This window comes from Apiospora kogelbergensis (assembly GCF_038363985.1).
Source record: "Apiospora kogelbergensis strain CBS 113332 chromosome Unknown utg000009l_segment0_segment0, whole genome shotgun sequence".
In the NCBI taxonomy this organism is placed as follows: Eukaryota; Fungi; Ascomycota; class Sordariomycetes; order Amphisphaeriales; family Apiosporaceae; genus Apiospora; species Apiospora kogelbergensis.
Genome location: NW_027117426.1, coordinates 3,316,873 through 3,340,029, shown reverse-complemented (window position 1 = coordinate 3,340,029; position 23,157 = coordinate 3,316,873). Strand labels below are relative to the sequence as shown.

Here is a 23,157-nt window from a genome sequence, read left to right as displayed (position 1 = left end):
AATATAATATATACTTAAATATCTTTAAATTTAAAAAGATAATATTATTAACTTTTATATTAATATGTAGTTTAAAGGTGATTAAAATACTATTAATTATTAAAGTATCTATTAAAGCTTTTAAACTAATAACTCTTTAATAAATAACATATTTAATATAATTAATAAAAGTTTTAAAATAGTTAGTTATAATATTTTATAATTAAAGCTTTATAACTTTATTATCTTTATTATTATTTTAAATTAAATTATATAATTTAATAATAATTCCTCTTTTATTAATAAGAATAAAGTATTCTAAATTAATATCTCTTATAATAAACATTTAATTATAAATAATTTTAATAATTAAAAGTAATATTATAAATTTAATTATTATAATAACTTAACTATTTATATTACTTTATTTAATACTTTATAAATAATTAATAATAGTTATAATAATATCATTTTTAATCTCTAGAATTGTTATTTATAAAACTTTTATATTAATATAGTTTATTATTAAGTTAGTTATATTACTTTACCGGTTACTTTTTTCTACTTCTTAATATTTTTATATAAATTAATTTAATTATAATACTTTAAATTAATTAAAATTATTTATTATTTAATTCGTTACTTAATTTTATATCCTTTTTATAAATTTATATATTATAACTTATTTCGTTATAAATACTATAATACTAATTACTTATCGCGTGCCGCTTTAACGAACCCTTATTTTTACCTTTATTAGGCACTAGATACTTCCCTTTTACCTTCTTATCTTATAAATATTAAAATTTCTTAATAATAAAGGTTCCTTTAAATTAAACTTATACTTTTTTAACTTTTTAGCGCTTTAAAAAGGTTAAATTAATATCTTAAAGGGTATAGACTTATTTATATATAATAGTTATTTTATAAACTATTCGGTTTATACCCTTTATTATCTAATTTATAATATTTAAAATTAATATTAAAGAGCTTTTTAATAATTAAAAATTTTACTTTTAATAAAAGTAAAGTACCTTGTTATTTATTAAATATTAAATAGTATTTAAAGGTTATAATTATTAACCGTCCCCGGATATAATAAGCTAAGTATAAGTATTTAAAAACGTATATCTAACTTATTAATTACCTTATTTAAATTATAAAATATTAAATTAAATATATTAAATCTAAATCTAATATTATTTTCTATAAAAATAGTGAAATATATAGCTTTAAAGGTAATAAAGAATTTAAGCTTTATAATATAATTTATCGAAACCTTTATAAATAATTTAATTTCTTTTAAATATATATACTTTAACGGTAAATAAAGTATAATATCTAATAATTAAAATAAATAAAATAAATAGAGAGGTATATTAAATATAATAATACCGTTATCTTTATAATATATCTTAAATTTAATTAAAATATAATTCTTACAACTATTTAGGATTAAGAAGTAATAAAAACCTTTTATATATATTTTAATATATTTATTAAAATACTTAATTTAATTTAAACCTATTTTATTATCGGTTTAACCGTTAGAAATTAATTTAATTATTTAATTATTTAATAAATCGATTTCGCGTAATTAATTTATAAAATAATATTAACTTAAACGATTAAGAATAGCGGAATATATTAGCTTTATAAATTAATATATTCTATCGCTATTAATTATTCTTAATTATTAAATTAAATTATTTTTACCTTTTTAAACCGATTAGTATATATTATAATAAATATTAAGCCGATAACGCTTATTATAAAGCTAATCTTATTAAAATTCTATATATCGTCCTCTAAGATATTATATTTAATTTTTATATTTATAATTAACTTAAACTAATCGAAAATAACCTATAAATCTTTATAAAAAGCCCTTTAATAATTATATTTCCGATTTATTTTAATCTTTAAATTTAAATTATAACTAATAAAATACTTAATTTAATACTTATTAACGCGCTCGTTATTATATATTCCTATAAAAAGATTAGTTATATTTTCTATATTAATAATTTTAAAAGATATTCCTCGGGTATCTAAGTCGATTATATATTTATATAATACTTCCTCTTTAATTAACATTAATTTTTATTATAAATATTAGATTTTATATTATAAAGTTTAATTATAGAATCAGTTATTAATCGTAGATTATAGAATACCGAAAGCTTTCGTAACAGCCCTTTAATTAATAAACTTTATAGGATCTCGCGTTACTTAAATTACTAATTTTAACTTTTGTTCTAATAAAGAATTTAATATTATAATTATAAAGATAAAATATATTAAAGTTTAATAAGGAAGGTCGGTTAAATTAATAACTAGCGAAGTAATATAACCAACTTAATAATAAACTACGTTATAAGTAATTTACTTTATTTATTATTATTATATTATAACAATTTTATTTTAATAAATCTCTTATATTTAAACCTATATTTTATATAAAAACTTTTCTAAAAATACTTGAATAAATTTATAAAAGGGAATAATATATATATTAAATATATTAATAATAATATTACCTTTATTATAAGTTTAAATTATTTTTTAAAAGGTAATAATAGCTTTTTAAAACTTATAAATATATATTAATATATAATTTAAAATAGTATTTAAATCTAGTTATTATTAATGTATATTTAATATTATAATAATAATATTAATATACTTTAAAATAGCTTTTCTAATTTTTAAATATTATATTAATAATATATTAAGCTTTAAATAAGTTTAAAGTATAATAATTACTTTAATAATTTAATAATTAAAATTATAAACTAATATAAACTTATTTAATTAAGTTATTTATAAATAATAATATTTAATATTTATTATTATTTTATTATTCTTATTAATATTAAAGAGACTTTCCCTTTTTATCTTAATATTATTATATTAATATATACTTTATTAAATATATTATTTATTTTAATATTATTAATTTAATTTTATATTATTAAATATTTTAAATATTTAATTTTTAATCTTTATTATATTAATTCTTTTTATTATATTTAAAGGAGTTAATAAATTAAATTCTCGAAATTATTTAATAATATATACTAATACTCTATTATACTTATATATATATTATATTAGTTATACAGCATTCTCTATTTACAACAGCATCCGTCTCGGGTCCTCAATATACTCCTTAACCTTAACTAGGAACTGAACAGCTTCCCGTCCGTCAAGCAGTCGGTGATCGTAAGTCAGGGCCAGGTACATCATAGGCCTGATCTCAATCTTTCCATTGATAGCCACCGGCTTGTCCTTGATAGCATGGAGTCCCAGTACGGCAGTCTGGGGAAGGTTGATAATTGGCGTGCCCATCAGCGAACCAAAAACGCCACCGTTGCTGATGGTGAAGGTACCACCGGCCATATCCTCGATCGTGAGCTTGTTGTCACGTGCCTAATAGGAGGTTGGGTTAGCTTAGTTGTGTAGATGAGCGAGGGGTTAAAAAGCAGGTGTGCTTACCTTCTTGCCAAGGTCGGCAATGGACTTCTCAATGTTAACCATGTCCATGTTCTCGACGTTGCGCACAATCGGGGTAACAAGACCCTTCTCTGTGGCAACCGCAACGCTGAGATCAACGTAGTCCCGGTAGACAATGGTGTCACCACCGTTCTCGCCTTCGATGGAAGCGTTGATGACGGGAATGTCGCGCATGGCTAGGACACAAGCACGGGCGAAAGCGCTCATGAAGCCCAGCTTGACACCTTGCTTCTTCAGGATCTCATCCTTGTAGAGCTTTCGGAAGTCCATCAGGGAAGACATATCGACCTCGTTGAAGGTGGTAAGAGAGGCGGCCGTGTTCTGGGACTGCTTGAGACGCTCGGCGATTCGAAGACGCATGCGGTTCATTTTGACCTATATTGTCACATGTGGGTGGTTAGCTTGTCTGCAATTGCTTGTTCAAGGGCCAACAATATCACCTACGCGGCGCTCTTCACGGCTGCCCAGGGTAGGGCCGGCGCTGGAAGAATCCTTAGCAGACTCAGAGGACTGCTTAGGGGGGAGGAGTCTCCTTCTTGGGCTCGGGTTTGGGCGCAGGTTTTGAAGGCTCAGGCTTGTTCTCCTCTTTGGGCTCGGCGGGTTTGGCGTCGGTGGAAGCGCTCTCCTCCTTGGGGGCCTCCTCCTTGGACTCGCCCTTGTTGCCACCTTCCGGAGCAGCTCCGGCCTCGATCTTGGCAATCTCCTGGCCGACGGTGACGGTGTCCTCCTCGTTGGCCATCAACTCCTTGATGACACCAGCCTCGGGCGCATTGACGGCAACGTCGATCTGGAAAGAGTGGGTTGTTAGTAAACATCATAGCCGGGACAGCAGTGCAGATGGGCACGGTTTTCCAGGCGGGTGCATGCTTGCCTTGTCTGTCTCAATGGTTGCAATTTCCTCGTCAGCCTCAACGTAGTCGCCAATCTGCTTGTTCCACTGCTTCAGAGTACCCTCGGAAATGGACTCGGCCATCTGAGGAACCTTGACGAGAGTATCGGCATAAGTGCGCACTTGGTTGAGCATAGCAGGCAGGGGAACACCTCGTAAGGGTTGCTGCATAGGTCGTCGTAACTGCGCCACGCGCGCCGCGGTGAGTAGCCTTCGAGAAAACATGATGATAGTCTTGTAGTTGTGACGTGTACGTTTTTTTCTTGTCTAATTCCGAGGAAGAAAAGAACAAACAGAGACCCTGGCCTGTGGCAGAGGGAACCGGAAGCAGAGATTGTCTAATCACGAGCCGGGAAGGATCACGCGGGAAACGAGTTTAGGGTATAATTTTGGGGAGTGAGGGAGAGAGATTTATTGACGCAGGAAAGCAGCAAAGGCGGCTGGATAAGTCCAATTGGAGAAGCTCTAAAAAAAGCTGCAACTGCAACACCCGTGTTTCCGACAGGGGGAAGCAGGGGAAGCTTGCAGGTGGCTATTCGTTCTGCAATGGAGGAAAGGGCACGGAAAATCGAAGAAGCTCCTTCATTAGCCGGCGAATCCAAGAGGGAGTGACGTACCGATTTCACCCGCCCATGCCGAATTGGAGCAAGCACTAGGAATGGAGTGTGGTGGTGTGGCTGGGGAGCACGCAGGCACGGCGTTACTGAAAGCCTTTACGGTTCAAAACGGCCGACGGTGGGCAAACGTCGGTGTGTGGTCAGTGCCGCCTCTCGAAAAGATACATGGTCCGCTGGGCAAGGCAGGTGTGAGGACTGGGCGAGGTACCTGGCCGCTGTCCAAGTGCCCAGCGAAGCCCCAGCACGAGGCTGGCCAATCAAGCTGGGCGTGAACCAAGCAAGCCCAAGCTCCCCTTCTCTGAGCTCTCGCTCTTGGACTTGCTGCCTCAGGCACCCAATTTCCAATTGGCTCAAGCCCACCTCAAGCTCGCAACATTGTGAATCCATCTCCAAGCCGCCAGCCAAATCATCGCGAGTCCCATTGATCGCGACCACTCACCACACTCCACTCCAACTCGCATATACCGAGCTCCTTTGACGCCGAAGTCACAGTTCGACCGACCATCAATTCTCCGACAGCGTAGCAACGCGTCGGGCAATCTGGGTTGGCATTCATCCCTTCGGAAGGAACCAAGCGGGCTCTTCACACTTTTTTTTTCCCCTACTTGGCCCAACATGTCGACGAGACAGGCCGCACTGTGAGCTCGATTGCCGCATATTAAATCTACCTGTGTGAGAAAAGCTCCTGACCAAGCATTGCGTCCGCAGGTCGCTCTACCGACGCTCCCTGAAGCTGTCGCTCGACTGGGCCGTCCACCGGCACCTGTGGCGGGGACAAGCCCTCTACATCCGATCGCTCTTTGAGGCAAACCGCAACATCACAGAGCCCCGGAAACAAAGAGTACGCCATACTCAAGCCATTTTATACCCCATCATGACTTTGTTTGGCCCGGCTATTGCGTAGAGACAACGGAAAGCTAACGGAATCTTCGGTACATCAACAGGCGTTACTCGCTGAGACGGAGAAGCTGCTGCAGGAGTGGAAGCATCCCGATCCTTACACTCCCCCGACTGCCCCTGGAGGTATGCACAAGATTCTGCGCCGAGAACACATTGCTGGGAAGAATGCCATGCTGACAGTATATACAAAGGTTCCAAGTACGAGCGAAACGTACCAGTGCACTCTACAGCTCGTAAGTACCTGTCCCTCTCTACGTGTCCTGCTTGCGGCAAATGCGAGGACTATCAACTAATGTTTTCTCAGCCCCGCCGGACCTGAAGTTTTAATCAATTGCAATGGATTGCATAAGACTAGGAGGCAGTCAACTGTATATAGACCCTGTAATCTGCGCATAGATATCACCAAAAGTTGCAACCAACATCTTGGCCATTCGACGGCCTCGCTTCGCTACTCTGACCGAGGCCGCCAAGAACAGGGCCATCTGTGAATTCTACCGTTGCACATGTACTCTGACGCAAGGTGTACGCCAGACTCAATATACACAAAACAATAACCAATGGCGACATGACCGGCGGCAAAATGGCTACCAAATAGGAATCGTAGAAGACAAACATGGAACCCAGAAGGCCAATACAGCGCATGCGCATATGGAAAGACAAGTCACACGTGAAGCAAACTGTGGAAGGTATTTGTTCAGAAAGTTTTCATTTCATGTCCATATCCTTAATGGACAAATTCCCAGACGGATTATGTCTGTAATGTACAACCCATTCGCATAAAAAGCAAACCGTGACCTGCCGTGACCCCGTTGTTCATGAAAAGCGTCCCAAACTGCAAAGCAGAAAACACAAGAAACCAAGCGCAAATTCCCAATTACAACTCTTGGCTGCCGGCGTTCTTGCCAGGCTTGCCAGTCTTCTTGGGCAGGAGGTCTAGAAGGCGGAAGGTTAGAATGGATGGTGCGTTGTTGGGGGTGCGCGATGTTGGGGGAATACTCACTTTGGTGAATGTTGGGGAGAACACCACCCTGGGCAATGGTGACGTGGCCAAGGAGCTTGTTCAACTCCTCGTCGTTGCGGATGGCGAGCTGAAGGTGGCGAGGGATGATACGGGTCTTCTTGTTATCGCGGGCAGCGTTACCGGCCAACTCGAGGATCTCGGCAGCGAGGTACTCGAGAACGGCGGCCAGGTACACGGGGGCACCGGCACCAACACGCTGAGCGTAGTTGCCCTTGCGGAGCAGGCGGTGGACACGACCGACGGGGAAGGCGAGACCAGCCTTGGAAGAACGGCTATTGAAAGGATACCATGTTAGAATCCATGTCGAAACAAAATGTTGACCCGCCTTCGATGGAAGACGCGTTGTGATGTGACCGTGGATCAAGACCCAAGCCGCGAAGAGCGCGTTCCATGGAAGGCAGAGGTATGGGAAGACGGGAATGTACTTACGACTGCGCGTTCTTGCTGCCACTGGCCTTACCGCCGGACTTTCCGCCTCCAGTCATTTTGATGGATGTTTTGGGGTTGGTAAAAGAGGGAGTTTGGATGGGCAGATGTCGAGAGACTGAAGATCCAAAAAAGATCTAGAAGTGTGAGAGTTGGTTGGGTTGAGAGGTGGAAAGTGGTGGTTGTTGTTGAGATGAGATGGAGTGGGAAGTATTGGTGAAGTTCAGTGGGGGATAGCTGCTTAAGTACTGGTCGCGTCAAGCAGGTCGGATCACGAAATCACCAAAAAGACCAACTGCTGAAAGGGAAGGGGGAAGCTGGGGCCAAGTGCAAGTGGGGTGTGGCACTGATCTGGGAGTTACAAAGCTACAGAGCTACAAACACCGCAACACCGCAACACCGCTTGGCTGTGGAGTGCCTGACGGCCGGGGCTAGTCCGCTTCGGGTCCAAAAATGGAAATCCCAAGGGAACGCCATTATTTTCCAAACAGCAAGACTTCCAAATCAACTGGCCCGGGCCAGCCTCCCCACTCTTCAAGGCCAACCTGCAGCAGCAATGCAGCAGTGCAGGAATGCAGCAAGCAGCCTTTCTGCCCTGGACAGCAGCCTGGCAGCGTAGCCTGCTACTAGCCTGGCAGCCTACCACCGCAGCCTACCACCGACCTCTGGGAAAGTGAGCCGATAAATCTGCTGGCAGTCCGTCGACCGCCTCGATTGCATTGTACTAAAACTGCCGTCCCCTGCCTCTGGCCAATCAAATAATTGCGTCGGGGCCGCCCAAGGGATCCATTCCAGCAGAGACATGCTGCCCTGATCCCACCTGATTTGAACAATAGTAATATTACTTAGATAGCGAGGCACCCACCCCATGGAGACCTGGCCCTTTTTCCCTCGTTCTTTTCAATTCCCGCAGCGTCTTTCGCACGCTTTTCCCATCCCTGGCCGCCAATTGTTTTCCTCTTCGCCGGATCAGTCTGCTTAGATCAGATCACCCGCGGAATGTGTCTACCGCCCGTCGCCCACGCCCACGCCTGACTCGGTTCTCAAAGGTTTACCTTTTTTCCATCAGGCTCTTGTGGTCGAAGGTCTTCTTGAACTGCTGAAATTTTTTTCCCTTTTCCTCCTGCTGTGCCCGGTCTGGCCATGCTGGAGTGATTGGAATTTTTCTTTGAGTCTAGCTGGTCTGGCTGGTTGATTTGAACCCAGTTCGGCCTTCCTTGGTCTGCCGAATTGGCTCACTTGACTCTTGGAAGTCATTTTGAATTGATTTTATCCCATGCCAGTCCGTCCTATAGGGTCCTAGGCCTGTTTTGAACCGAATTTGAGGCTTGGTATGCCTCGGAACCCGAGTTTCTTGAACCATTTTAGATGGTAGAAGTCTCTTGCGTCTCACATGGGCCTCAAACTGGGCTATTTTTGGCCCATTTTTGGTATTATATGTCGGTTATTGAGGTACATGGTGGAAACTACATAGGAAATACATGGGTATAGCATCAAAATGTCGAAATTTCACCCATCTGGGGTTCAAAATATGCATGTGATGTACAGATCTGGGGTATCAGCCTTGCCAGATGCCGCTTCTGACACGGCGGCGGGCCGAACTCTGGGGTAAATCTATCAAAGTTAAGCCCCGGAAAGTGCCAACCGCGGGGCAGATCTGGTGATAGCTTCATCTTGGTGACCAAACAGGCAATCTAGGCGCGGCCACGACGGTTGGGGTCATGTGACCCCGGTGGCATACGAACGGAGTGTGGTGCTCGTGTGGGTGGGGGTGGCGGCCGGTGGGCACGATTGATCCGGCTGTGGTGAGGAAATGCAGACATGTCGAATTATTTGATTGGCTAAATTGCTACGAGAACAAGTCCCGGACCCAGTTCCCTACCATGGATGAGGATTGATCCTCTGGTAGGGTGCTGGTAGGGGAACAATGGAGAGAAGCCGACGCGCTTCTGGGCCAGGAGCAGAAGCCCAAAGCGCGTCTTCGTGTCGGGCCTAGGGGTGTTGCAAAAGGCAAGAGGCAAGTAATGAAGAAGGTGGGTTGGGAATGGCTCGACTAGGCTCGACCAACCAATTAATTTTACCGTCGCGGCCTGGCTGATGGGGCCAGCACGTATGCAGTATGGGGGGTGTGTGGCTCTAAATCGCAAGCCTGTCTCTGCCTCCCAAATGTGGTGTCAAATCAGTAACGGCGCTAGTGTCTTGCGCCGCCAGCTACAAAAGGACCTTCATCCCCCATTCATCCCTCCAATCCACTACTTCTGACTTCCCATCAACCAACCCATCTTTCCAACCTCACAACAAGCCAGCAGTCGCCTTTGGATTCTCAATCCAGTCCTCTTAATCAACTCACCAACTTCACTTTTTCCCACCCACCCAACCCACCAACCTCAACATGCCTCCCAAGGCCGCTGACAAGAAGCCCGCCTCCAAGGCCCCGGCTACCGCTTCCAAGGCTCCCGAGAAGAAGGATGCCGGCAAGAAGACCGCCGCCACTGGCGAGAAGAAGAAGCGCACCAAGACTCGCAAGGAGACCTACTCTTCTTACATCTACAAGGGTATGTTCTCACCCCAACCCGCCCATCCCACTTGACCGCCAATCTCGACGCGCTTTCCAGCTTGGGATCGCGACGCGTTTACGTGTCAAATGGTCTCGCTCGCACACGCTTGCAACCTATTTGCTAACTCCCGTTTCCAGTCCTGAAGCAGGTCCACCCCGACACTGGTATCTCCAACCGTGCCATGTCTATCCTCAACTCCTTCGTCAACGGTAAGCGTTCCACTCCAGTAACCGCCTGCGCCACGCGCCTTGTTCTATCAAAACCCCATTCTAATGCATTTCACCCCATACAGACATCTTCGAGCGCGTCGCAACTGAGGCCAGCAAGCTCGCTGCCTACAACAAGAAGTCCACCATCTCCTCCCGCGAGATCCAGACTTCGGTCCGCCTCATCCTCCCCGGTGAGCTGGCCAAGCACGCCGTCTCGGAAGGCACCAAGGCCGTCACCAAGTACTCCTCGTCCACGAAATAAGCGGTGCTTGGTTGTCTCGGTTTCTGCGGTTGTCTAGGGTGTTTTTTGTCTTGGGTTTTGGGATCCTTTTTTACACAGCTTGCTTGGCATCATGATGAGGCTTGGCCAGGGGTTTCAAGCTTCGACACATGGATTCTGATGAATTGACATCGATCTGGAGTCTCAATAATGCGTTACGGATGGCTTTGATTTTCGGAGGCGATTTGCCTCTGCATTACGGTATGGGGTTCTGCGGTTGTACAATACAGATTTCCCGATAGGGTTCCCCGGAATGATACTCTACAATGAACAAACCTCTGCCTCTTCTCTGCCTGTGATACAAGTGATGTATTTAATCTACCTTGCGCTTCAGCACTCTAATTTTCTTCTAATTTTAGCCTCGATACGCATGCTTTTTAACACTGGTGAGCTTGCTGAATATCTTCACCTCCACCTGCGCCCCGTTCACTATTGGTTGTCCTTTGGTCTCATAAAACGTGATCAGAAGTTGCGGTAGCATGCTATTGCTCCCTCCGACTATTGGAACCACCTACTATCAAATTTCAATACCCTTGGCAGTCGTAGAAGAGAGTGTTGATACGTGATCCATATTGGTGGAACAAGACGTGTTCTAGCTAGTTGTTCAACACTCAGACTTGTCACGGCCTCAATGTGTTAAAATACAATGAACCACGACCATTTTCCATGATATACTTGATACTACTGCATCGGCTGTGATAGCGACCTGGCAGATAGAGTCATGACCTTTGTTCCATTTCTATATGCTGGCCAACAGAAATTGATTCGCTTGTATGCAGCTCCTCAAGCAATATCTGGATTTGTTCAAGCATGGTATAATTTACTGTACGGTATAACTAACGTTGAAGCGGTTCTACTCACGACTCGCCCAAGCCAGCCTTGGTCTTCTTGACAACATGCATGATAGGCGCCATGATGCCCTTGTTGTCGGTTGTGCCGAGGGCCATCCCCTTGGACCACCCCCATCTTTTCGAGCAGCATCCGACCCTTGTTATCTGATGCCAGCTCGGAGGCATGCTGACCCACAACCTCTCCCTCCCGATAACCGACAGAGGCATGGCCGCGCTTGCGGTTGGGATCCTTGCGGTGAAGGGCCTTGTACTCTTTGACCACTTCCGCGTCACCATCGGCTAGATGGTAGTAGCTTTGGCTCAGGAAGCGGGTAGCCGAGGCGAAACCACGCTCGTCAAAGCCGACAGTACGCTTCGTCCGAAAAAGGATAGGGTATCGGTCGACACCTTTGCCGGCGGACTTCGACTTGACCTTCAGCTGCATTGCGACCTGGTGGACGCATCGTCTGGACGCTTTGTCCAATGGGGGAGAACGAGCCTGCAAATATGTGAGTAATTGACAGGACAGGACGGTAAAATAGGAGGGGCGGGCGAGGCACTCACTCTTCATCATCGCCAAGGATGAACTGTTCCAGCTCATACAAAAGGTCGTCCTTGGTCATGCCTCCCGGATATTTGATGCGTGGATCTTCTGGGTTGACATTCTTGCCCAGTAGACCTTGCGCACGAAGAACTTCCCGCTGTTTCTTCTTCTCCGCCTTCTTGAGACGATCCCTTTGAAACGTTGCGTTCATGGCGTCCTCCAGCTCCGAGTCGGATACGTAGGGCACTTGAGTCCGTTTGTTGTAATTATGAAGGGCTGGGCGGTGCCAATCCATCAGGTCGAGTTCGTCAAAGGCCTCGGCCATTTTGGAAGCACTTGGAAATTGCCCTTTCTTCTGGATAATCCTAGCCGTCTTCGAGGATCCCTTCTTCTTGCGGCGGGGAGTGGTCCTGGGGGCTATGTTCCACTCGTCTCCATCGTCGCCGGAGCCTGTGCCATCGTATAGGAAAAGCTCATTGCCGCCAAGACCCAGTTGCTCTTGTTTTGCCAGCAGTTGGGCTATCCGCTCATCTTCGGCCTGCGGAGCAGTGCGCTGAATACTTGGGCCATCTCCGCCATTAGGCTGTTCAGACTCGTCCAGGCTATCTTCATCTAATATTCCTTCCGGAAGTCCATCACTATCGGTGCCCCCGATGTCGCGAAGTATGTGGAATGCATGAGAGCCCAGACCAGGATGTTGATCAAGCTCATCGTCGTCTTCATCATCGTCCTCCATGTTGGCGATGTAATCAGCAATCATTGCAGCCTCTTCGTCAGAGTGGGTACCCTTTAAGAGGTTTTCAAACCGCTCGTCCTCTTCTCTGTTCTCTGCTGGGAGTGATTCGGGGGTGGCGGTCTTATAAACATCGACGTCGGCAGCCTTATAGATATCAACTTGGGGCGTCTTGTATACGTCAACGCCGGCGCCCATCAAGCTAGGTTGGTGGTTAGTGGCCTGGATCGTCTTCTCTACCACCTTGATCTCGGTATCAACTTGGTTAAGCTGCATAAAGTCACTGTCCGGTCTGGGGGTATTCGTAGTGCGTGTGGCGGGTGCTGTGGTATTGCAAGACGGGTTGCGACCCTTGAAGAGTATCACTTCTTCGCTGGAGTCCGAGTCGTGGACTGGGTCTTGAATGCCTTCATCCTTTCTCTGAACAGATGCCTCTGGATATTTCTGTCCTAGCGACTTATCTCCCGTAGTGTCGATGACAAATAACGGGGGTGACAGTGCACGTGTTGAGCATGTGTCCATTGCAACAGTGTCTGGAACTGGGTTCACCTCGTCAACGCCAACATCAACATCGTCGAGCTGCTCGATGTTAACAGGACTTGGAATGAAGGCCTCGTCAGGCTGGCCATCTACGGCCATGGTGCCAACCGGAACCTCGACCTCGACTACGTTGGAGTCCACGGATGGGACTTCTGCTGGGGCATTCTGCTGCTCTTCATCCTGCAAGACCTTGAGTTCGTCTGATGGGTTCATATAGCCAGCGCTTACAAACTTGACAGGATTGTAACGCAGCCTCCCGTCCTGGTATGGGCCGCCGCGGTGCTTCTGGGCGGTGCTCCTAGCCTCATCGGCCATTGTGTGTGGACCTGGCAGGTGTGTAAGCATCTCATGAAGGAACGATAGCAGATGGCAGCTGGCGATGAGGTCATACCACGATTGGAACCTCGGAAGGCGGTGGTGGGAGTGTTGGAGCGTATTGCATCCAGCAACGGGTCACGCCGACCACGACCTCCTGATCCGAAAGGTTGGCCTTGGCCACGGCCTCCTGGCCCAGAAGGCTGACCTTGACTTTGGCCCCGGCCCTGGGGGCCTTGAGCGAACTTCTTGAGAGGTTTTCTCTTAGCCATGGTGGCTGCTGCTGTAGAGATAAGTTAGGTGTGGATTGGGTGTGGTTGGGAAATTCTCGAATTGGATGTTGAAATCAAACAGAAGCTTGGATGATGCCTGGGATGTGTGTGGCGGAAGTTCCAAGCCGGTAGGTGTGCATGTGGGCAGGAGCCTATCTGATTGGATGAGGTCTACATTGGACCTACCGGAGTCGATGATGCTTTCCGAGTGTCAAGTATTATCGATAACGGGTGCAACACGAACGTACAACTTTTATGCTCACAGCCCGTCACTAGACTCCACCTGGCTGCGCTCCTCGTCGATCTGGCGTCACAAGCACCCCCCCCGGCTTCCCCAACTAACCTGTGCCCGCTGACTTGACTTGGGTCTGTCTGGTCATTCATCCATCCATCCATCCATCCGTCCATTCATTCTTTACGATTGCTGTCCAGGAAACTCACGTTTGTCAAGTCGCTAGAGACTCTGAGTATCCTTTGCTCCCGTAGCTTTGTGTTGCCCGTGGCAGAGAAAGATATCCAAGTGCCAAGGGACAGGGACACCGAACAAGGACGTGTGTGTCCGGTACATATCCTGGCCCTGCCTCCCACCTCTTTCAATAAGTACCTGGTCCCGCGTCCATGATCCGCCCAGCGGTGCCGTAAGTGGTGGCCTCCAACAAGCTGGTTACCCATCACACCTGCCTTCAACATTCCTACACGCTGTTTTTGTTCATTTGCTCAAACCCTGGCGTCTATCCAGGCCTTCACCTGTCCTAGAAAAGACCCGCATTGAGCGCTGCTACCCCGTGTTCCGTATCCTGTCAGTCGGGCTTCACTCGACAACTCTCCATCGAAAAGATACCAACCTGCTGCATCTTTGCGGATTGCTTTCCTTTGCCATCAACAGGCCTGAATATACTTATATCTACTATGGACAGCACTCTGGAGGTTGGTCGCCGGATAGTGCAGATGTTCTGGGACCCGGAGCCAACCAACGATGTAGTCAGAGACCAGCCAGTGTGGTGCCTGGGCTCGTCTTACCGACTTAACAACAGCCCCAACACCAACACAGCCGCCAGCGATACCGGCAATCAGAACAAGCCCGCCGCCTTCTCGAACCAGACAGCGTCGGCGACAGCGAATACCGAGCCACCGTCAGATGAGGCGGCGGCCAGCGGCAGCAAAGCGCCCGTCGAGACCAGTGTCATGCTCCCTGCGACCCCTCCTTATTCCGCAGCAAGCAGCCTCGACTCGTCGCTCGCCTACGACGAAGCCCCCTTGGATGGGGGTTGGCCGCCTGCATTTCTCGACGACTTCGAATCTAGAATATGGATGACCTACCGGTCTGAGTTTGAGCCCATCGCCAAGTCGCACGACCCCAAGGCGCTGGCAGCCCTCTCGTTTTCGATGCGGATCAAGACTCAGCTTTCCGACGCGAATGGATTTGCCTCGGATAGCGGATGGGGCTGCATGATCAGGTCCGGCCAAAGCTTGCTCGCAAACGCCATGGCCATTCAGAGACTGGGACGGGGTACGTCGCGTCAGAGTTGAAGTATTAGTAGATACGAGAAGGGTGCGACTGACATGATGTACAAACAGATTGGCGAACCAAGACTCGGGAAGTCGAAGAAAAGGAAATCGTTCGGCTTTTCGCCGACGACGCGAGAGCACCCTACTCCTTGCACAACTTCGTGCGTCACGGCGCCACAGCCTGTGGGAAATACCCCGGTGAATGGTTTGGCCCGTCGGCCACCGCCAGATGCATTCAGTGCGTGTTTCTTCCTTCTCGTGTCGAGTCCCTTGTCGCATGCCTGTTCGCAGCTGACTTGAGAACTACCAACTAGAGCCCTGACGAATGAGAACGAGTCGAGCTTGCGGGTGTATTCGACCGGTGACGGCCCCGACGTTTATGAGGATAAGTTCATGAGCATTGCGAAACCCGACGGCGAGACGTTCCATCCGACGGTCGTTTTGGTAGGCACAAGGCTAGGCATAGATAAGATTACGCCCGTCTATTGGGAGGCTCTAGTCGCATCGTTACAAATGCCGCAGTCAATAGGCATCGCAGGGTAAGTCTATCCGGAGAGGGCATGTTCTCTGATCAGTCTACTAACAGCACCGGCGTAGTGGCCGCCCTTCGTCTTCTCATTACTTCATCGGGGTCCAGGGACTCAACTTCTTCTATCTGGACCCGCACTTCACTAGACCCGCTCTGCCATACCACGAAGACGCCAACGACTATACCCGGGAGGAAGTGGATACCTGTCACACGCGTAAACTCCGTCGACTTCACATCAAGGAGATGGACCCCAGCATGCTGATCGGCTTCTTGATCCAGAATGAAGAGGACTGGGTTGACTGGCGGCGAAGCGTAAAACACGTGCAGGGCAAGTCCATCATCCACGTCTCGGATCATGATCCGGTGGCCCACGCTGGTGAGCAAGACAGTGCTATCAACCAAGTTGAGGCCATGAGCGATGACGACGAAGACGCCATTGTGGGATCCTAACTACCCCCAGAATGATTGACGATGGTTGCGTATTGGTTCGGGAGTATACGGCGTTGTTGTTGGGATGGGAGGGCTATATTTGCGAGGGATTCGCCTGGGATCCGGAATAATTGAGATGGATACTCACACACTGGATATGCGAATCCTCAAAATATGTCCAGTGCTGCATACGACCATTCCGTTTGAAGCTGCCAGATGGCAGTGTGGTTACAGACCGCTTCGCATTGCTTGAATTCGCTGGGTTCCCGGCCGACTTCACGATGAAGCCCATGCGTTATTTCTTGTTCAGTATAGCGATGCCACTTTCGATGCGGGTCAGTAGACTTGAGCAATGAAACCGCATGCCACACTGCCCATATTGAACCGAGCATTACATGTTCTCATCGCTTCTTCTTGTTTGGCTTGCCGGCGGCTTTTGGTGCCGCATGATCCGAGTCTTTCAGATGACCGAATAGCTTCGATTTGGAGTCGAATGATTCATTACAAACCATACATTGATGCTAGAAAATGAACAGTTAGATGGGAGCTTGCTACGCAGTTGTCTGCCTGTGTTCTATACTTACTGCCGCCCCTTGCTGCTCCAGCGCCGCCTGCTTTGCAGCTTTCTTTTCCCGCTTGGCCTTCGCCTTGCCCATCTTTTTGGTTTGCGCAGGGGCGCAGTCAAGTGACAGATCCCCTACTTGACTCGATATCCCATCCACGTCATCATCCAGGACATCCTTAGTATCGGTTCCTGCAACAAGACGTTCCTCAATGGTGGATCTTGGTGCATAATCGTCGTCTTCATCATCATCGACTTCATCCTTAGTCTCCGTTGTCGCTGCTACAGAGGCCTCGGCAGAAGCATTCGTCTCGACAGGGTTCGATTTTGATGGGGTCAGTCTTTGCGAATCGCCCGCATCATCATCGCCATCACCACCTGTGGCCGTGCTGTCCTCGTTGTCACTATTATCGGATGCCCCTTCTTCTCCTTCTCCCTCCTCCTCGTCTGACATTGCTGCTGTTGCAGGCTGGGTGGACGGGGGAGGCGTATCGAGATCTAACCCGGCATTTTCCTTCTTCATTTCCCACCGCAACTTCTGCACAGCTTTGATGTGTTTCTTGCTTCTCTCGTGCGCCTCGAACTGCTTCTCCGTCTTGAAGACCTTGTTGCACACGACACACTCAATGTGTTCGACCTCGGACTCGTCCTCGCTCTCGGAAAACTCGCCCTCGAGCCCGGACTCGTCACCCCGCGATTGCGCCCAGTCGGGCACTACGTATTCGGACATTTTCTCCTGGTATGCGGCTCGCGACCGAGCGGCCTGCGCGGCTGAGGCGTCCCGCAGGACCTTCTGTCGCTCGGCCTCGGTCTGGGTGTTGGGTATGTAGCGGGGGTCGCGCTTCCGGACGAAGGCGACCATGGACCGTACGGTCTCGTTGAACTCCTGGACGGCGTCCTCGCGAGCCTTCTTGTTCTCCTTCTCCATCAGGCGGCGGACGCGGCGATCGGGGGCGTCGGAGAGGCGCCACTTATCCTTCCAGCTGAAGCTTTTGCGGGTGGCGAAGTTGGACCAGGCGCTGTAGAAGGGCTTGGCGACGGCATCATAGTCGTCGGCGGCCTTGCCGAAGGCCGGGTACTCGATAATGGGCAGGCCATCCCACTCGCAGGCAGCGATCTCTTGCTGGGCGAGCGAGTCGAAGGTGTCCTGCAGGATGCCGAAGAAGCCATCGGGGGCGTCGGTGAAGGGGACGGAGGAGTTGAACTTGCGGATTAGGCTGTACAGCTCCTCGGTGGTAGTCATGCGCACGTCGTAGTATTCCGGGGTGGCACCGCCGTCGGCGGGGTCATCGCCGCGCAGGATGGCATCACGGTGGGAGTCGTACCATGCACGCTCCTGGGGGTCGGACAAGACCTCATAAGCAGACTGGACTTCGGCGAACTTCTTGGTGGCGTTTTCGACGTCGCCGTAGTTTCGGTCCGGGTGCAACTCCAGGGCCTTTTTCCGATAGGCCCTCTTGATCTCATCGTCGGTTGCGAGGCGATCTACACCTAGAAGCTCATAGTAGTCGACCTTCTTGGGCTCGGCACTGGCTGTTGCCGAGCCTCTCTCGGTGGACGGCCCAGCGCCCATTGTGTCGTTTGTCTAGCAGTCCAATACTCAGAAGAAGCGGGTGGTGACGGATCGCGGGGTCGTCAAGTCTATGTTTTTTTGGCGGGGGGGACTGGTGGGTGGTGGGTCGGGTTTTGAGTTATGCATGCGTGCATAAAGAAAGGATCCATTCTCAGCTGATCTGATGTTGGGCTGATCTACGGACGAGGCGAACATGCACGCAATCGTGGCAGGCCAGCCAGACAGCTAGACAGGCAGACAGGCAGACAGGCAGACAGTCAGACAGGCAAGGCAGGTGCTCGCGTGCAGAGATGCTCAATCTGGTGTCCATTCGTCGGCCTCCCGTCCCGATTTTCCCCCGTCTCCTTCCCTTTTCTCGAATTGTTCCCTCCCCGGACCCTTCACCGGTTGTCGCTGACCTTGGGCTTGGGCTAGGCTTTAGGGTAACTAGTACTGGTCTGGGTTTTCCTTCTTACCTCCTCTTCCTTCCTTGTTCTATGTTGCTCAGATACCTACCTACCTACTGTACATACCTATTCGAATTCCTAAGTCTTGATTGCCTAAATCCCTGTCATCTGTCTACCCCTCGAGCCTGCCCCGATCTGGATGACATACATACATACATACATACATACATACAAAACCCGTCGATGGCCCTTCGGAACGAGCCCGCATTCGTCCTATAGTGGATGAACTCACCGCGCACCCTTACCTGCGACAACTTTTCCCCGCCGCGCCATCTATGTCGCCGCCATGAAATTCGCACAGGAGTTCAAGAAGGCGCTCCAGCGCGAAGGTGCGTTCAATTTGCCGCTTCGGCGCAGATCCCATGCCCCAATACGACCCTCCGAGCTGACGTAGACTGTTTTCTCTTAGGTTTCCCCCAGCGCTGGATCGATTCCGCCATACCCTATGGTCAGTTGAAGAAGTGCCTGAAAAAGGTCACCCGAGAGCTGGAGACCATCGGCCTCGACAAGGATACACTGGCCCTGCTCGCCAAGGGTCAAGCCTCCGCTGGCGATCTTGGCTTCCACTACGACCTGGACGGCGAACCCTGCAACTCCAAGCTCTTACGACCGAGGTTGACCATCTCCGTCCATCTGAAGGACGGCGTCGTCGTGGATGCGACCCTATCGCCAGCCACCAGGGACTTTTTGGAGAAGGTAGCTTTACAAAAGGCCGAGCAACAAGAACAACCTACCCCAGCCCCGGATGTCGATCACGAATCCAGCGCCTCGGACGACAATGAGGCACCCATAAGTGGCAGTGATGGCACACTGACAACAACAACTTGTCCGGTGCGCCAAGTGGAGATCCCACTGGTCTTTGATGGGGAGTTTTTCGATATACTACAGAACGATGTCTTCGAGCTTGATACGCTCCAGGAAGAGGAGGCCGAGAGGCTGAAGGCGGATATAGCGAGCCTGGGGCGGACCATGACGCGCACCACGAGACCGTCCAACGGGAAGAAGGCCAGGGACGACCTGGCCAGGTGGCGCCAAATATTCGAACTATACCTCGACGCCCGCATCTTCTTTTCTACTCGGGAATCAGACCATGGCGCCAGGACCGCGGCACAGGCCCTGAAGCAGCTGCAATGGTTTCAACAAGAGGTTCTCCAGCGGAAACACGTCCAAGGCCTCAAGCTTTCTGCCAGTCGGGACGCCTTTACAATGTTCTTGAACCTGAACGCCATGCTGCTGCAGAACCTCAAGTTCCAGGAGATCAACCAGCTCGCCGTGACCAAGATCCTCAAGAAGTTCGACAAGCGGACCTCGCTCGGCGTGGCCAAGACGTTCCCGGTAGCCGTCCACTCCGAACGGCTACTGGCCGGCAGCATGGCACGGGATCTGTGTGCCCAGGTGTCCAGCGAGGTCATCGCCACCGTGCCACAGCTCGACGACTACCTATGCCCCATTTGTTTCGCCGTGGCCTACTGGCCGATTCGGCTGCAGTGTCAACACATCTTCTGCAGCCGCTGCTTGGTGAAGATGCAGCGCAAGAGCGAAAGGTTCTGCCCCTTGTGCCGCGGGGACGTCATCATGCGCGCGGGCTTGGACAATTTCGACAAGGCGCACGCGGCGTTCCTACGGGAATACTTCCCCAAAGAGGTCAAGGAGAAGGTCAAAGCCAACGAGCTGGAGCGTGGGAAGGAGATATTCGGACCGGACTACACAGAAGGTCCCTGCTGCGTCATGTAGACAGAGACCAGGTAAAGGCTCGGCGTGGCGCTGTTCAGGAGGAGGCTTTTTCGTTTTTAGGCAACAAGAGATACCCCGAATGTATGATACATTCAAGCGCAATTTCAGACTACTAGTTACAATATGCATTATTCATGTGTTTAAGTTTGGTTTGTGCTCGTTGATTCTTGTCCAAGCAAGCCAGATTGGCATAGTTGATATGCTACTTGGGTAGTCTCTCTATCTGTCATACGCTCATTTTGATTCCGTTGTTACCTCCTCAGTGGCCTTCAGCGCTCTGGCAAAGACCGACTTCAATAACTCCATATCTTCCAGCCCCACGCTGACACGCACAAGGCTAGGGTCAACTCCATAGCTGGCTGCCCATTCCAGCTCCTGGTAATGTGCCAAGAGCACGTATGGCGAGGTAAGGGTGAAGTTGGTGCCGAGACTGGGCCCCTTTGGCCGTGTCCAGGGCGTCGTAGAAGGCAATGGCCTGCTCCTTGTTCTGGAGCGTACATGACAGGAGGCCGCCGTATCCGCCGTGGGGGGTCCGGCAGGCCTCGTAGTTGGGCCGGGAGTCGTTGAACCTGGGATAGTAGACGTTCCGCACGTTGGGGTGCGCCATGAGCACCTCGCAGATGGCCTCGGCGTTGGCGTTGGCGCGGTCGATTCGCGACTTGAAGTCGCGGCTGTTGCGCTCCATGAACATGACGTCCTCGGCCCAGTAGTTCTTCTCCTCGAAGGTGTCGTCCAGGGCGTGCTTGAGGGCGCCATAGTACCGACTGCCCGGGTTCAGCACCAGACCACCGCCCATGACGTTGCAGTCGCCCGAGAAGATCTTGGTTAGGCTGCTCACGACGACGTCGGCGTATGGCAGGACGTTGACGTTGACGAAGGTGCCGATGGTCTCGTCGATGACCACCGCGAAGTCGTACTCGTCGGCCAGCTTGCGGATCCGGACGAGGTCGGGGCAGGCGAGCAGGGGGTTGCCGGGGAACTCGCAGAAGAGGGAGAGGAACCGGGCGCCGCCCTTTAGTTGCGCCTCGAGGTCGTCCAGATCGGCGGAGGAGGCATGTCCGTAGAAAACAGCGCCGGGCCCGAACTTCTGCAGGATCTTGAGGGTGTCGACGTAGGGGAAGCCAAAGTTGATGCTTTTCAGGGGCTCGCGGGCCTTCAGGAGGGTCTGGTGCGCTGTGAAGATGGCATTCATGCCACAGGGGGTTAGATAGATGTCGTCTTCGCGGAAGTTGTTAACGCCGCGGGCTGTTGAGTCCATAGTCGGAAGCTTGGTCGCCAGGTCGACATCCCCGGCCAGAACGCCGGCGATACGGCGCCGAATGGCGGACTTGGCGTTGTTGACCTTCGACAGATCCAGGTTACGGCCGAAGCGCTCCTCGAGAAAACGGGAGCTCTCAATCGTCTCGGTGTCACTGCCTTGCGTAGGTGATCCGTTCTTCTCATCCCTTTGATTCGCTGCATGGCTGCTGCCGCCGTTGGTGGCATCGATCGAGGCAGGACGCTGGTAACGGCGTGGGCCGCGGAAGACTTTAGCATTGGGGACACCGGGAGAGCGGGGCGCCGGGGAGGGCCCGACAGAAACCAGCAGGCCATCCTTGAGCAGGCCGTGGCAGAACTCGGCCCTTCTACTCGAAATACCATCCCCCGAGTGCTGCCAGTATTGCTTGGCGATGGGGAACGCATCGGGAACGAAGAAGACAGCAGAGATGGACGGCGATATACTCTGTAGCACGTGCGGTACCGAGGCCGAGGCGCTCAAGGCCAAGTTCACGATCTGAAGGTTAGTCTGTAGCTCCCGGGGCGCCTTGTCTTGGATGAAGGCGTAACAACGCTGGGCCGTCTTTCTCGTGGGAAACAGCATGGCCTGCTGCTGGGGCTGGCCGAAGCGTGACACGATGTCGCTAGCCAGAGCCTGGATGCTCTTGTGAATGAAGAACCTGGGGTAGCCAGTAACCATCTTGTCGACCACCCATTGCTGTCCTTCTTCGTAGCCCACATTGGCCTTCCATGTCGGCAACGAGACACTCACGGCCTAGAGTAGAGAGTTGGTACGGGTGGACAGAGGCGACAATCGGCCACAAGGTCAAGCGACGGTCAACTTACATGGGCCGTGTCGGAGGGTATCGACTCGCCAAGACCAAAGGACGGCATACTTGGGCGTTTTGTGGTTGGCGAGTTAATTGCTTGGGCGGCGAGTTTCTGCCCAAACCAAGTCTGGCAAGGTCTCAAGAAGCACGCGATCAGAAGAGGCGGGGGCGTAGCTGGTCTGGTTGAGCTGGATGGAAGCACTTGTTTGCTGGGACGCAATTGTCGGTATTTTCAGTTCCAAATACCAGTCTGTATATGTACGTGGGTTTCAGGGGCAATCAATGCCGAGTCACACACACACCCCATGCAATGGATGCAATGCAGACCGTCCGTCGGATTTGGCCCAAGGGTTTATTTAGCGTAGGCGAACTCGCCGCCGGGATCGGAGGGTGGGGGAGAGAGGGGAGGTGGGAGGGGGAGGCCAAAAACTAAAGAAGAAAAAGATAAAAAAAAAAAAGATAAAGTAGGTACCGCAATCAACGCCGTTCGTTAGCCACCGGCCGTCGATGGAACCTGGGGTAAGCGAAACGGGGATGATGTCAGTAAAGGAAGTAGCGCGGCGTGGCTTGGACAAGATTTGGGGTCATCGTCGGTAGATGCCCTCTCAATTCACTATGCTGTAGATATGGTACATTGATGAATGAACGATTGCTATTTA

General features: G+C 49.1%; 11 protein-coding genes across 11 annotated transcripts; 4 read left to right on the top strand and 7 right to left on the bottom strand.

Annotated features, from left to right (window-relative positions):
- Positions 1–3,114: 3,114 nt before the first annotated feature.
- Positions 3,115–3,864, bottom strand: PG998_014164 (dihydrolipoamide succinyltransferase; the record flags this gene model as incomplete). Its single annotated transcript, XM_066880980.1, has 2 exons — positions 3,115–3,411; positions 3,478–3,864. The coding sequence occupies 2 exons, from the start codon at positions 3,862–3,864 to the stop codon at positions 3,115–3,117; spliced, it is 684 nt and encodes a 227-aa protein (XP_066725119.1).
- Positions 3,865–4,009: 145 nt separating this feature from the next.
- On the bottom strand, positions 4,010–4,609 carry PG998_014163 (uncharacterized protein; the record flags this gene model as incomplete). Its single annotated transcript, XM_066880979.1, has 2 exons — positions 4,010–4,282; positions 4,367–4,609. The coding sequence occupies 2 exons, from the start codon at positions 4,607–4,609 to the stop codon at positions 4,010–4,012; spliced, it is 516 nt and encodes a 171-aa protein (XP_066725118.1).
- A 1,007-nt stretch (positions 4,610–5,616) lies between these two features.
- Positions 5,617–6,228, top strand: PG998_014162 (uncharacterized protein; the record flags this gene model as incomplete). Its single annotated transcript, XM_066880978.1, has 5 exons — positions 5,617–5,639; positions 5,710–5,842; positions 5,946–6,024; positions 6,093–6,134; positions 6,206–6,228. 5 exons carry the CDS (start codon positions 5,617–5,619, stop codon positions 6,226–6,228), a joined length of 300 nt encoding a protein of 99 aa, XP_066725117.1.
- A 547-nt stretch (positions 6,229–6,775) lies between these two features.
- Positions 6,776–7,407, bottom strand: PG998_014161 (histone H2A; the record flags this gene model as incomplete). Its single annotated transcript, XM_066880977.1, has 3 exons — positions 6,776–6,834; positions 6,902–7,194; positions 7,352–7,407. The coding sequence occupies 3 exons, from the start codon at positions 7,405–7,407 to the stop codon at positions 6,776–6,778; spliced, it is 408 nt and encodes a 135-aa protein (XP_066725116.1).
- Positions 7,408–9,740: 2,333 nt separating this feature from the next.
- Positions 9,741–10,377, top strand: PG998_014160 (histone H2B; the record flags this gene model as incomplete). Its single annotated transcript, XM_066880976.1, has 3 exons — positions 9,741–9,903; positions 10,044–10,115; positions 10,199–10,377. 3 exons carry the CDS (start codon positions 9,741–9,743, stop codon positions 10,375–10,377), a joined length of 414 nt encoding a protein of 137 aa, XP_066725115.1.
- An 875-nt stretch (positions 10,378–11,252) lies between these two features.
- PG998_014159 (uncharacterized protein) lies at positions 11,253–13,357 on the bottom strand (the record flags this gene model as incomplete). Its single annotated transcript, XM_066880975.1, is given in 3 exon segments — positions 11,253–11,345; positions 11,356–11,692; positions 11,790–13,357. 3 exon segments carry the CDS (start codon positions 13,355–13,357, stop codon positions 11,253–11,255), a joined length of 1,998 nt encoding a protein of 665 aa, XP_066725114.1.
- A 70-nt stretch (positions 13,358–13,427) lies between these two features.
- Positions 13,428–14,037, bottom strand: PG998_014158 (uncharacterized protein; the record flags this gene model as incomplete). Its single annotated transcript, XM_066880974.1, has 2 exons — positions 13,428–13,602; positions 13,973–14,037. The coding sequence occupies 2 exons, from the start codon at positions 14,035–14,037 to the stop codon at positions 13,428–13,430; spliced, it is 240 nt and encodes a 79-aa protein (XP_066725113.1).
- A 501-nt stretch (positions 14,038–14,538) lies between these two features.
- Positions 14,539–16,117, top strand: PG998_014157 (uncharacterized protein; the record flags this gene model as incomplete). Its single annotated transcript, XM_066880973.1, has 4 exons — positions 14,539–15,139; positions 15,208–15,376; positions 15,453–15,677; positions 15,736–16,117. 4 exons carry the CDS (start codon positions 14,539–14,541, stop codon positions 16,115–16,117), a joined length of 1,377 nt encoding a protein of 458 aa, XP_066725112.1.
- A 380-nt stretch (positions 16,118–16,497) lies between these two features.
- PG998_014156 (DnaJ-domain-containing protein) lies at positions 16,498–18,231 on the bottom strand (the record flags this gene model as incomplete). Its single annotated transcript, XM_066880972.1, has 2 exons — positions 16,498–16,617; positions 16,681–18,231. The coding sequence occupies 2 exons, from the start codon at positions 18,229–18,231 to the stop codon at positions 16,498–16,500; spliced, it is 1,671 nt and encodes a 556-aa protein (XP_066725111.1).
- A 732-nt stretch (positions 18,232–18,963) lies between these two features.
- Positions 18,964–20,411, top strand: PG998_014155 (RING-14 protein; the record flags this gene model as incomplete). The annotated part of the gene is made up of 2 exons (XM_066880971.1): positions 18,964–19,006; positions 19,087–20,411. 2 exons carry the CDS (start codon positions 18,964–18,966, stop codon positions 20,409–20,411), a joined length of 1,368 nt encoding a protein of 455 aa, XP_066725110.1.
- A 234-nt stretch (positions 20,412–20,645) lies between these two features.
- On the bottom strand, positions 20,646–22,562 carry PG998_014154 (pyridoxal phosphate-dependent transferase; the record flags this gene model as incomplete). Its single annotated transcript, XM_066880970.1, has 3 exons — positions 20,646–20,841; positions 20,915–22,443; positions 22,515–22,562. The coding sequence occupies 3 exons, from the start codon at positions 22,560–22,562 to the stop codon at positions 20,646–20,648; spliced, it is 1,773 nt and encodes a 590-aa protein (XP_066725109.1).
- Between the last annotated feature and the right edge of the window lie 595 nt (positions 22,563–23,157).